At 35.7% G+C, this 14,250-nt stretch overlaps 1 protein-coding gene across 1 annotated transcript; it reads left to right on the top strand.

The window, feature by feature from the left end:
• Positions 1–597: 597 nt before the first annotated feature.
• Positions 598–5,674, top strand: hmgn6 (high mobility group nucleosome binding domain 6). Its single transcript, XM_027135563.2, has 6 exons — positions 598–896; positions 1,997–2,029; positions 2,211–2,240; positions 2,387–2,434; positions 2,900–3,022; positions 4,794–5,674. The coding sequence occupies exons 1-6, from the start codon at positions 882–884 to the stop codon at positions 4,839–4,841; spliced, it is 297 nt and encodes a 98-aa protein (XP_026991364.1). The 5' UTR covers positions 598–881; the 3' UTR covers positions 4,842–5,674.
• Positions 5,675–14,250: the final 8,576 nt, after the last annotated feature.

Below are 14,250 nucleotides of genomic sequence, written 5' to 3'. Positions count from 1 at the left end.
TATAGGGATCTTTTTTTCCAGTTGGCTAAGAGAATATATTTCTTACCTTCCTTGGACTAACATAACTCTCATAAATTGGGTGTTACAAAATGTGTCTGTAATTCTAATGTTGTGTTGGCAGATGATTTGTTTTGTTAAAAACCCCAATTAAAAAACATGTATAAAATAAATGAAATACTCTTGCCAAGGCTAATAACTACTACAGGTCAATATCTGCATCACTGTGTTCTATTTAGTTTTAAACGACTTCCCAGAGACTGGACAAGTTATACAAGGGAGTGCGAATGATGCCACCTAGAGACGTCTTCACAGCTCCTCACGCAATAAGTGTCTTTTTTCCCCTGTGAATTTGGATAAAGAAAAAGACCGGCATGAATGCACAGGGTGAGGAGGGCGCCATTTTGGACCTAGACTAAATATAAAGCACAGTGTAAAGCTATAGGAAGCCTTGCAATCGAATGGCTCTCGAAACAAGGCAGGCGTTATCAAAATATAGGATAAATCTAATGGAAATGTACTATGAACTTATAAAATAAGAATGCCTTTTGTAGAACTGAAAAAGTGAAGCTGATTAACTGAAGGACTTAGTGACTTATTTCTTCCCTACTCTGCTGTAACTAGCTTTTGGCGCGTATGAGGAAAATACCGGCTGCGTTCTTCTTCTTCTTCGTACGCGGGTCTCTTTTCCCAGTGCTGATTGGTGCGATGGGACATCAATCACCTCTTAGCCGCTCCCCTCCCCCCATTCAGCCACTAGCTGTAATGTTCCAGTGTGTTTACTACTGTATTTAGGATAAGGACACGGTCACGTATATGTTCTGAGTCCTCAACTAAAAAGTCTTGAATTTATTAATTTTAAAGACACTTTTTAGGAATCCACCATGCCGAAAAGAAAGGTATGTAAGTCCACTCTTTCTGTTGATAATTTTACTTGAAAACAGTGAAGGAGTTTGATATTAATGTCTTGCTGTTTATTGTAATGCTATGTACACATGACTTATTTCTCATTGTTTGCAAAATATCTAATTTTCGTAAATATTTTTAGACGTTTTACAAAAATCGCTGCAGTAAAAATCTATCTAAATTTCAATTCTTTTCGAAGAGTGCACCAGTATTCTGTTTCTCCTGCAACCTTGCTCGGTGGAGTCTGAAATCTAGTTTTGGTCTCCATGCTGGTAAACCTCAAGCAGCCATGCTTTTACACTTCACTGTGAAAAGGGCTCGAGAACAAACGCTGAATTTGATCGCCTTTAACCTCTAAATAGGCTTCAACAGGGCTCGAAAAATGGCGCATCACATTTCTTTTCAGTTGCACTCGACAAGGTCTACTTTAATGGCGGCGAAACGATATATTTGTTGTTTTTTCCCTTTGTTCGCGCTGCCAGATGGTTGCATTTACGGTTATTTGACGGCAGATGGCGCCTTGGACTTTCGTTGCGGCCCCTCCCCCCAGGTCTGGGAGTCGATCGCAAAAGAAGATTCTCCGATTCCATGCTTTGGGAACTTAAGAGTCGACTCCTAAGCTTTGTTGTCGATTCTGAGAAAAAAAAAAAATAATAATAAGATTCAGCTCAAGTACACACATCCCCACAAGACGCTGGTTTGGTTGGGAATTCAAGGGTTGTTGTTAATAGTTATAGTAAATATTAATATAAATGATTATAATTTTTAAAACAGCGCTTTATTTAATTATGCAATTAATACAATTTTTTTTAATTAATTCTGCTAGCTACGAGAGTGTTAGTAATTTGATTTGCAAAATGGTAACTTCATCAGATGTATTGTTGACTAAGATAAAAATTTAGTATTTGCTAACTGTAATGTTTTTAACAAAACAAATGTGTAAGTGGCAGGTGGTCAGTCTATTTATTTGTCATGTACTATTTATTATTATTGTTATTGTTATTAACAATAAAAATAATATGCAATGTAGTTCCTGTTTTGTTATTTTAAACATAGTGATCATGTTTTCTTTCCCCAATCTTATTTCATTTAGCAACAGGGTGCTGAGGGTGATGCAAAGGAAGAGGTATATATATATATATATAAAACCTTTTTTTTTTTTTTAAATTTACATCCAAACTTCTACTTGCATTTGGTTTATTTTTTTGAACATTTTGTTTTTGTCTATAGTTTATATGAACTATAGGTTTTCAAGTAACTAGTAATGTAGATTTTGTGTTAAGTTGATATTCTTTCTAACTTTTCAGCCTCAAAGAAGATCTGCACGGTTATCTGCAGTAAGTCCCCAAAAATATTTGCTAAATTATTTGCATCTTATCCATCTGTAGATATTATTTTGATGTAAAATGTTTTTGTTTAAGTTGCTAGAGTATTTAATGCAATTTTGGTGAGTGGTCTGTCGTTAACTGTGTTTAATTCATAGAGACCGGCTCCTCCGAAATCTGAACCAAAGGCAAAAAAGCCAGCTAAGGTAAACACAAGTTGATAATTTTTGCATTTCCTTAGAAGTTATGATGGTGATTAATTATTAATTGTAGAAGAAACCGTTTTGAACAGTAGCATTACAACACACATTTAAGTGTCTTTAATTCTGAAAGGGTAAGTTTAATTTAAATTTTCCCATGCTGAGCTGATCAAGGGTCAGATTTAGGAGTTTTGCATTACTCAGAAAAAGCAGCAACCCAGAAATTCCCATGTCACAGAATTTTTGTCAGTTATTATGATATGTTCTTGGTGTGTGTATATATATATATATATATATAATGTGTGTGTGTGTTAAATTATAAATTGTTCTGAAGTGAGTTCTCAGATTATTTTATTAAATGTAAACCCCCCCCCCCCCCCCCCCAAAAAAAAAAAAAAAGAATCCCCCACGGAATTACTTTTTAAAATTACTGAACACTGAAAAATATGCTGCAATTTTTTTTCCTGACAGAAAGACAAAGTGGTTAAAGACAAGAAAGAGGACAAAAAGAACAAGGGGAAGGCTAGGGAGTCTACAGAGCCAGAGGCGAATGAAGAGAACCACTCAGAAAATGGAGAAGCCAAGAGCAACGCGGTATACGTCACACATACTTTTCTTTTATCCATTAGAAGCTTAACAAAAGCATTATGATCATGATGTTTCTTTAATGTTGTTCAGTATCAGCTCTGTTTTGGTACTGTGACCACATGCTTGAACAGTAGGCACTGGGCATGATGGGCATTACTTCATACGCCACTCTTCTTGTCCATCACTCTGGAAAAGGTTCAGTCTGGACTCGTCAGACCATGTGACCTTTTCTTATTGCTCTAGAGTCCGATCTGTATGGTCCCTAGCAAAGTGGAGGCTTTTCTTTAATTAGTGTAGTGTTTTTTTTTGTTTGTTTTTTTTCTTTTCCCTCTTTTGGTCAGGCAGTATATAATAACACAACATTGACATGAAGATGGTGTAGAAAAAGCTGAAATACATTTTGAGAATTGAATGAACAGTAATACACACATTCCCCAAAACATGTTTTTAGTGTAATCAAATATTCTTTTTTTAATCCATTACATTTGAAAGGTGTAAGTATAACTATTTTTGGTCAGCTATAAACAATACTCAATTACATGCCCAATAAGATGCAACTGAGCTTTAAAAACACATAAATGAATGAAGAAATAAATAGAGCAATTTGCTTAGCACCGCTGCACTTTTTTGCTAGTGAAAAAAGCTGTGCACAGATATGGCCACTTTTCCACAAATTTGTAGGTACAAGGCCATATTGTTCAACATTTATTAGTCTATATTGTTCTAGCCTTTAAAAAATTCACAAAAATTCCCAACACACAAAATTTTTTTTTTTTTATAACTTGAGGAGAAGATGGTTAAAACACAAAATGGTTGAAATGGGGATTTCACAAGTTCCCAGAGATGATTTTTTACTTTAATGAAGCTCAAGAAATTTACTGGAAATATTTGCTTTGGTGCCAGAGTAACAGGGTGGGGAAGGTGTGTGTGTGTGTGTGTGTGTATGTGTATATATATATATATATATATATATATATATATATATATATATATATATATATATATATATATATATATATATATATAATGGTATGCTGTCCCCCAATTGGCAGATTTCATGAAAGAACCATTACTAATACCAAGAAAGTTTGTCATAACTCTAATAAAGCACTCCTTTCTCTTTTGCTGTCCTTGCCATGGAATTCTTAATAAAAAAGAATATATACTTGAACTGTAGATGATGTGTACCAAATTGGTGGTTATAGAATCAATGGAATGGACTAGTTCACAAAAGTGTTTTTTTTTTTTTCTTCTTTTTTTCTTTGTCATTTTATCATGTTTTTCTTTTCAAGAATAAGGTTCACAACTCTAGGACAAAAAGTTACAAGCAAAAATGTACCTTGAAATGTGACCTGTTGGTAGTGCTACTGAGTTGAATGGTTTGATACACAATTTCAAGGAACTTTTTTTATGCATAAGCACTCATGCAAATTTCATCCAGGAGTACTTTGGACTGTCCTCTTTTGATGTGCCAAATTTCATAAAAGTTCACTTAGGGGCTCTATGGGCTGCATTAGACTCCCATAAGTGCAATAATAGTGAAAAATTGTAATTACAATAGTTGTATAGCACTTTTGGTGCATGGCCTTTAGTGATAAGTAATGATCTCATAGATAGTTAACAAAAATAAAATAAAAATTAAAGAAAATGTAAGATGGACAGTCTACGACAGATGTATTAAAGACGCCCACAAGCAACGATTTTCATCAGGATAAAAGTGAGGTATAAGTAATTTATATAAGTAAATATGGTGATCATGAACATCTCTTTTTCTCAGGTCGAGGAGACTCCAGCAGAAAATAAGGAGGAGGCAAAGTCTGAGTAGCACCACTGCCTCTAAGCAACTGTCTCTCCCTGTCCAGTTCCCTTTTTTTTCCAGCCATCAAAAGCGCTCTCACTCATGCTGTTGCCCCTCTCTTCAAGGCATATTGTTAACAGAGGAATATTTTTATCAATGATTTTATAAGTATCAATACAGATTTTTAGCACAAACTAAAGCTGAATGTGGCATACCTTGCAGATTTGCTGCAGTAAAATTTAGTTTCTGCAAGATGAACACACTAAAATCCTTTTTTTAAAATGTCATTTTGTGAGTGTTGACAGCTTGTTTGGTCTAGTAAGTGCATAAACGCTTCTACGGTTTTGAGTGCTTATCCTGTGAGTGTGACTCCACCCCCCAATTCCACACTTTCTTTTTATTTTCCCTTTTCTACCCTGCCCACCTGCCACTTTTCCTACCCCTATTCTGAACTATATTACTATATAACAAGTGATTTTATTTTGCTGTTTTTTTTTTAAATAGGAAAAACTTATACATGTGCAGTGAGTCTACTTGCTTTTGTCTCGTGTACTAGATTTTTTTCACTTCAGTGTAATTTTTCTTAGGATGGACAAATACCAGGAAAAAAAAAACATCTGAAAAACATTCCAGGGCAGAGATAAATGGCCTGAACTTTTTCGACCTACCCTGTATTAGTTCAAAAACAATATTTTATCAAGAGCAGCTCATCTAAGACTAAGCTGTTATGTGAAATTTTCTAAATGATGACAATTTTTTAGGATGAAATTATACTCTTTACTGAAGTATGCAGGTATTCCTGTACCCTAGCTGACTTTCTGGATGTCTCTTAATAAATGAAAACCTTCAAATTTTCCTCAGCTTGCTTCTCTGCATGAATATGTTCATATGTTAATTCTAGTAAGTAATTTATTCAAGAGAGTTTATGCCTTTAGAAAGGCATTGCATTTTAACTACCTGCTTGTGCCAGTTAGGAATTGGACTGTGGTTTCTTCTTGCTGATCAGAGGCTAATTTAGCCTTAAAAAATGCTGACCTCTTTGTATAAAATGAAAGGTATTGGGAATTGCAGATCTACACGATAAACATATTTCTTTGTCATATCCCTGGCACATTTTATTTTATGCTCTTTTGACAGGGCTACTCATGTCGATTGGCCTGAGCTTGCCTGCCTGTCAATGGACAGTGACAAAATGAATAAATGACATAAATGAATAACCTAATCTCTGTTCACACTGGGACGATTATAGTGTTTTTCACGACACTCTCCAATGTTTATATCCAAGTGATTTCCACTGGTGAGTGCAAATTCACTCCCTGACATTAGATGCTGTTTAATGGAAAAACAGAAATTCTCAGATACATAGTGCTGCACAATTTTATTTTTTGGCTGATTTGGTCACTAACATATACAGGTGCATCTCAGAAAGTCGTGGAAAAGTTCATTTATTTCAGTAATTCAATTCAAATAGTGAAACTTGTGTATTACTGTATATAAATTTAGCACACAAAGACTGAAGTAGTTTGGTGCATTGAATTGTGAGTATTTTGGCTCACATTCAACAGAAACCCACCAATTCCCATAGCATCTTAAAAAAAAAATTAGAATATGGTGACATACCAATCAGCTAATCAACTCAAAAACACATGCAAAGGTTTCCTGGGCCATCAAAATTCTCTCTCATTTTGGTTCACTGGGCTACACAATCATGGGGAAGACTGTTGATCTGACAGTTGTCCAGAAGACAATAATTGACACCCTTCATAAGGAGGGTAAGCCATAAACATTAGTTGCCAAAGAATCTGCCTGTTCACATAATTCTGTACCCAATCACGTTAAAAGAACGTTGAGAGGAAGGAAACGTTGAGAGGCTTGTCAAGCAAAATCTATTCAAGAATTTGGGTGAACTTCACAAGGAATGGACTGAGGCTGGGGTCAAGGCATCAAGTCACCACACAGAGACGTGCCAAACGTAATAAATAGTTGGTTAAATGACAATGGTGTGCTTGAATGGCCAGCTCACCACATTGTCAAGAGGAAAATGAGACCAAAAAATGCAGATGAGATGAAGGCCTCTGTCAAAGAACCCTGGGCTTCCATTTTTTATGATAGTGAATTGGTGGGCTTTTGTTAAATGTGAGCCAAAATCATCACAATTAAAAGTACCAAAAACTTAATCTACTTCAGTCTGTTTGTACTGAATTTATATAATACAGGAGTTTCACTATTTGAGATGAATTGCTAAAAAAAAATTCCAATACATTTTCATTTATTGAGATGCACCTGTACTTATTTAACCCCGCTGGGCACATCAGGATGTTTTTGACCATTAGGTGGCGTATTCAAATTCTACACCTGTGTACTTTGAGAGCAAAAATGTCCATTAAATTCAAAATTAAATTGATTTTATATAAAAATAGATTAATATTTCTAACATTTTTTGCATAAATCTGTTAATCAACCTCAGTTCTAATGAAAACTACTATATATAAAAAATACTATTTTATTTTAATTATTGACATTACAAATTTGCCTAAAAATACTCACAAAATGACTTATTTTTAATATAAAAGAAGAAAACTGGATTTTTTTGTTACATATTAAAGTATTGGATAGGTTAAAGATTACTAACAGTGACTTTCCCCCAGTTTACATATCGCGGCCCATTGACCTATATTATAATCATTAAATAGGCCTGTGAAAAAACCAACACAGTAGGCCCTATAGTGCATTTGTGTGTGTATGTATGAAATGCTTGTCTTCTCTAGATGGTAAAGCATGTTTGAAACTACCTTTAAAATCCATCAGTGATCTACTTTTTCATGTTTTCTTTAAAAAAATACTTCATCAGATTTGTGAACATAATTTATTATAAATCAAAATGAACTGAACAAATGTGCAAATGAATGGATGAAGAGCTAAAAACAAACTACTTTTGCATGTGTGTGTGAGTTCAGTCTTTCCAGCAGGACTGGCAGCATGTAACCTGGTGCACGTTGCATACAGGATTTCCACACTGGATGCAGGTGCCTATGGTCCTTGTTTTAAATTTAGGGCAACACGCACACCTTCCTATCTTCATTTCTGCACTGCAGGTGCCTGCTGGTGGTCGTGGCTCAATGGGGCCATTGCAGACTGGATTTCTCTCGTCAGTACATCAGCAACTGGTGCATGAGGAAGTGCTTTCTTCTCAGTACTGCTGCAGAGAGGAGCGCATTTCCTAGCTCCTCTAGAAATAGCCTCCTTTTTTAGAACTTATTATGGTTCCACTAGGGATCCACTTCAGTGAATAGAACAAAAGCATTAAGCGATTGTGGCCACCAATTGGTCCTCAGCTTGCAGTTGTATCTACAAAGCTACAAAGACAAAAGAACAAGAAAACAAGTTTCATATTTGATAGCTTCACATGACAAGAATAATCATGCAAGTATTGTCAAAACACAATCTATCTCCTAAATTTATGTCACGCAAGCACATATATTCATTAAAAATTTACAGGAATAGGATGCATGTAGAGTCAAATATGTAATGGCACATACCTTGTCTAGATTGTCAACACCTCCCTTGCAGCGGTTGTAGTCAGTGACAATCAATGGCTTTTTCTTCATCCCATCCATCACTTCTGCCTGAATTCATACTGATGAGAGTTACAATCCTACCCCGTCATAATTTTTGTAAACGCAAAGATGGAGGAGAGGACAGGTTGTCCTTTATTTTGAACCATGTTGGGTGGCAGCTCTGGTTTGCTCCTCCTCAGAGTCCCAAACAAGGCAGTTTTTTTTTAAGCAGGGGATGAAAAACAGAGGAAGGCGAATCAGTCCATATATCCCACAGTGATCTAATGAACTGGTCTCTGCAACTTGTCAGCAAAGCACAAAGCTCTGTTTATTAGCTGGAACTCTGTGGCTCTGAAAATTGCATGCCCACCGCGATCAACCCACAGTGAGAGTGGAATACATGGAGGTGCATAAATACACTTCCTTTGATTTTTGTTTACTGCAATAATAATTAGAAATAATTAATTCAATTAAATTCAGTTTATTTGTATAGTACTTTTAACAGTTTCCCATTGCCTCAAAGCAGCTTTACAGAAGTATGGAAACAGAAGAAAAAGAATTAGGTATATAAGAAGAAGAAGAAGAGGAAGAAGAAGAAGAAAAATTAAGGATAAAAATAAATAAATGAATAAATAAATAAATGGGGTATATAACCAAGGCCCACCATTTTGTTATCCTGCAAAATGCTAAAGTGTTGCCTATGAATACAATAATGCAATAATTAGGCAACTCTTTTAATTTCAACAATGCTTATGTACAAATATATGCCAAGTGCCAAAGTATGGTATATACAATTATGTCACTTAAGCACAATTTTCTTTTTTGGATCAAATAAATAAGTCAAACATTAATATTTGTGAATAAATTAGATTGCAATAACAATCCGAGACATGACAGTAAAAGAAAAAAAAAAAGGAGTCAGAAACTGTTATGCTTTTACACCTGCCCTTTGGTGTGTCAGTTTACACTTACATTAGCCCCCCTTTGTTTAGTCTTTAGCCGTTAATCGAAGATTAATTGTGCACGATAATTGTCCCAGTGTTTACAAGCCTTTATAATCAGGGGGAAAAAATTGAGAAATTGCAAATCCCTTATGCAAAATGCCCAGAGTGAGAAAGGATGAGTCTTTTGACAAGATTTGTTTCCCATTATTTCCCATTTTCTTACCTTGACAGTGTTTTTTCTGTCTTGCTTATAATAGTTGTCTTCAAAACTGACACAAGTTTTTCACAAATCAAAATTGTAAAGTGCGATTATTATTATTATTCTTATTCTTATTCTTATTATTACTAGGACTGTTTCGTTTACTGTTACTGCACCCTGGTTCACTCCTTTTCTCAAGCAATTAAAAGCAAAAGGACGACAGCTTGAGAGACTTTTTAGAAGAACTGGCCTTACTGTCCACAAGGAAATGTAATCAGAACATATGTCTCACTATAAAGACACTATTGCTAAAGCTAAATCTACATACTATTCTGGCTTAATCGGTTCTAATGAAGGGAATACAAGGGTTCTTTTTCCCTTATTGAAAAATTTTACAACACCCCCCGACTCATTTCCCTCTCATTTGTACTCATCTGATTTCTGTAATACTTTAGCATCATTCTTTACCTCAAAAATTTAAGGCATTCATCGTCAACTTATGGCCACTCCTGTTTCTACTCCATGTGTCTCAGTTTTACCTGTTCCTACACAACTGTTCTCTGAGTTTATTCTGCCCTCAATTGATGATATCTTAAAACTTATTCATCAATCCAAATCTTCAACCTGTGTTCTTGATCGTTTACCAGCTGTCCTTGTTAAGGCTACTGCTTCCTCTCCTTCCCATTTTATTATGGATATTATATATTCTTCCCTTACCACTGGAGTTGTTCCTTCTCTTTTCAAAACAGCTGCTGTAACTCCAATTCTAAAGAAACCAGGTTTGGACACCAACAACCTTAATCATTTTCATCCTATTTCTAATCTTCCTTTTATTTCTAAAATTTTGGAAAAAGTTGTTGCTGCTCAACTTCATATCCATTTGACTGGCAATAATCTATATGAACAATTCCAATCTGGTTTTCACCCATTTCATAGCACTGAAACAGCTCTATTAAAAGTCACAAATGATTTGCTTATAGCAGCTGATTCTGGTTTACTATCCATCCTCCTTCTCCTTGATCTGAGTGCAGCTTTTGATACAATTTCCCACGATATTCTTTTAGACAGGCTTTCCACTATTGGCATCACCAACACGCCTCTGAAATGGTTTCATTCATATCTCTCTGATCGCACACAGTTTTTTCAACTAAAATCATTCACCTCTTCTGTAGTTTCCGTTACCTCTGGTGTTCCCCAGGGCTCTGTCCTTGGCCCTTTGTTATTTATTACTTACCTTTTACCCCTTGGACATATTTTTCATAAACATCAGGTTAAGTTTCATTGCTATGCTGATGACACCCAGCTCTACCTTTCCACAAAACCACATTCCAAACTCCCTCCATCTGCTCTTTCTGATTGTCTCATTGACATAAAATCATGGTTTTCAGTCACTTTCTTAAACTAAATAGTAATAAAACAGAATTTCTCATTATAGACACAAAAACTGTGCTTAACGAATTTTTAAATTTTCTTATTTCCATTGATGAATCTCTCATAGCTCCCTCATATCAGGTTAAGAGTCTTGGTGTCATCTTTGTTAGTCACCCTTTCTTTTACCTCTCATGTAAATAATGTTACTCGGGCTGCATACTTTCACCTTTGAAATATCAATAGGCTTTGTTCCTTTCTCACCACTCAATCTACCACCACTCTTATTCACAGTCTAGTAACCTCCCGGCCTGACTACTGTAATTCTCTTCTTATTGGGCTTCCTCACAAAACCCTTCATAAGCTGCAACTCATTCAAAATTCTTCTGCCCGTATTATCACTCGTACTCCCTCTATCCATTATATTACACCTGTTCTGGAACAGCTACACTGGCTTCCCATTAATGTTTGTATCAAGTATAAAATTCTTCTTCTAACATTTAAAGCTATCCACCAACTCTTAGGTCTTAGGTCTTCTTCTTCCACTCATTTCATTGTTCCCTCTGTCCGTCTTGTAACTATGGGGAACAGAGCTTTCAGTTACTCTGCACCTCAGCTCTGGAACTCACTTCCATCTGAACTCCGTAATATTGATTCTCTTTCATCATTTAAATCTCAGCTTAAAACTCATCTGCTTAGTGTAGCTTATTCTACATCATGATTTGTAATGTTGGTCCAATTTTTTATTTCTATGTAACTATTTTAAAACTATATATATATATATATATATATATATATATATATATATATATATATATATATATATATATATTGTTTGTTTGTTTGTTTTTCTTCTTCTTTTGTACGGTGACCTTGAGCGTTCAGAAAGGCGCCTTTAAATAAAATGTATTATTATTATTATTATTATTATTATTATTATTATTATTATTTATTTTTATTTATTGTAATTTTGGTTCCTCGTTTTAAGGTGCCAAAATTAATTGGAAACTTTATAAACTAACCTAATCGTACACTAAATCATCATTGTTAATTCTTGGTTATTAATAATTAGCAGTAAATTATTACACTAAATCTGGAATCCATAGACTCCACCAGATGCTGGGCTTCTAATCTGGTTATGCTTTCATTGGCTTTTACTGCATCTGACTTAAGTTCAGTTAAACTTTACTTTTATCTTGGGTTATTTTCAGAATTTATCATGTTTTGTCAGTGTCACATTGCAAAATAAACACAAAGGAACCAGTTTCATTGACAGCCGTATATGCCCATGCTATAAGATGAGGTGGTATATTTGGATCACGATCATTACAATTGGCATAGATAGCATGCCGCCTGGATGGTGCTCATCTTTGTTTTTTAATGTCATCACCTGGTATCCTTCACTAACACTCTCCCTGTCCTACCTAAAACTTCAACACAGATCTTACCTCTTACTGTACACTCCTGGCAAAATTCTCTTAAACTTTACTTCTGCCAAGACTGCCTTGTACAAGGAACAGCATTAAGCTTCTACATAAGATCCTCAGAAGCTCCACATTATCATTTCTTCACTGCTTAACCTCGCAGACCCACTTGCATAAATTTCCATGACTGCTAAAGACTTTGCCACCTTTTACAGTGAGAAGATTGAGTAAGTCTGCTAGACCTTCACTTCTGTTCTGACTACACCTACAATACACAGCCAGGATTCCCCTACTCCTTCAATGTCACATTCATCAACTGTCTGTTGATTTCTGGCAGAACAACCTCCAAGATCCCAACCAGTCTGTCGTAAAAGCTGTAAATTCTATGGAGACTGCCTTTTGTCTGTCTCTAAAAAACTACATGCTGCTAAATCAGTCAAGCCATCATCTGTCCTCATGCTCCTTGACATTTTGGCAGCATTTGATACAGTCAACTACCAGACTCTTTTCCCCCCCTCAGGAGTCTTGAAATTCATGGTTCAGGCTAGGAATGGTTTGCTTCCTATCCTTACCTGCACGTTTGTTCATATAGGGTAACGTGGAGGGGAGTAAAAATACTTGTTTCTCTCCTTTTCTCTATCTATACTATCTATTTTCTTGGTGAAGTATCCTCACATGGGTTCTCTTTCCACTGCTATTCTGATCAAACTCAACTTATTTTCTCCTTTACTCCCTCAGATACCGCAGCTTCTGCTCGTAACTCAACATGTCAGGACATAGCATCATGGATGATGTCTCACCAGTTGAAAATCAATCCCATCATCCCAGGTAATTCTTCCCCATGTCAGGATCTTGCAACATCCCTACACAAAAATCTGATCCCCCTTTGGCCACTGCTCGCAACCTTGTGGTAACCATGGACAATCAACTGTCCTTTTTCTCACATGTTGCTAATGAAGGTTTATGTAGGTTTCTTTTCTACATTCTACAAGTTTCTACAAGTATTCAATTTATTTGTATAGTTCTTTTAACAATTTCCCATTGTCTCAAAGCAGCTTCACAGAAGTATGGAAACAGAAGAGAGAGAAAAAAAGACAAATATATAATCAGAAGAAGAACAAATATGGATAAAAATAAATAAATTAATATATACAATTAAATTTTACAATTAATTTAAATAGATTAAATTAAAATTTATACTATATATCTATCCCTATCCCTAATGAGCAAGCAGGAGGCAACAACGGCAAGGAAAAACTCCCTGAGAAGATATGAGGAAGAAACCTTAAGAGGAACCAGACTCAGAAGGGAACCCATCCTCATTTTTGTGACACACTACAGTAAATAGTGTAAATGTAAATCATGTCCTTTCTACAAAAGTTTATAATACACAACAATCCCATGAGACACTGTTTGACCATGCAGATCAATCCCTGGCAATGTGACCCCTGGGTGACGAGACTCCAGCCAGTGGTAGAATATCAGGATTGACGAAGTAGTAAGAAGAGATGATCAGGCTAGGAACTCAGAACACCGGGAGCTCAGGCGTGTCATATATAGCTTGACAGAAAGAGAGAAAAATTGTTAGGTATGACTGTAATCAGGACAATGTAAATTATGTGCAAAGTGCAGTCATGGACTCCGCAAAGACTAGCTATGACAGCATAACTAAAAGGCTAGAGCCAGAAGGTGAGACAGACATGAGGGCGTTCGGGGATGTAAAGCGTCCCACCACTCCACAGTCTGCAAACTTGAGCGACTTGCGAGGGTGGCAAGCCGACAGCATCCAGACATCTCAGTTCACAAAACACTCTATGCCCAAGAACCTCCCATATCTACTCCTTTACCTAAGAAAAGCTATTCATAAAAAGCTGGATGTGTAAAACCAAATGTGTAAAAACATTGGCTTTTAGCTTAAATACTAAGACTGTGTCTGAGTCCCGA

The sequence above is a fragment of the Tachysurus fulvidraco genome, chromosome 17, assembly GCF_022655615.1.
Source record: "Tachysurus fulvidraco isolate hzauxx_2018 chromosome 17, HZAU_PFXX_2.0, whole genome shotgun sequence".
NCBI classification, from domain to species: domain Eukaryota; kingdom Metazoa; phylum Chordata; class Actinopteri; order Siluriformes; family Bagridae; genus Tachysurus; species Tachysurus fulvidraco.
Note: the sequence above shows the minus strand (reverse complement) of the source record. Positions and strands in the feature narration are given on the sequence as shown.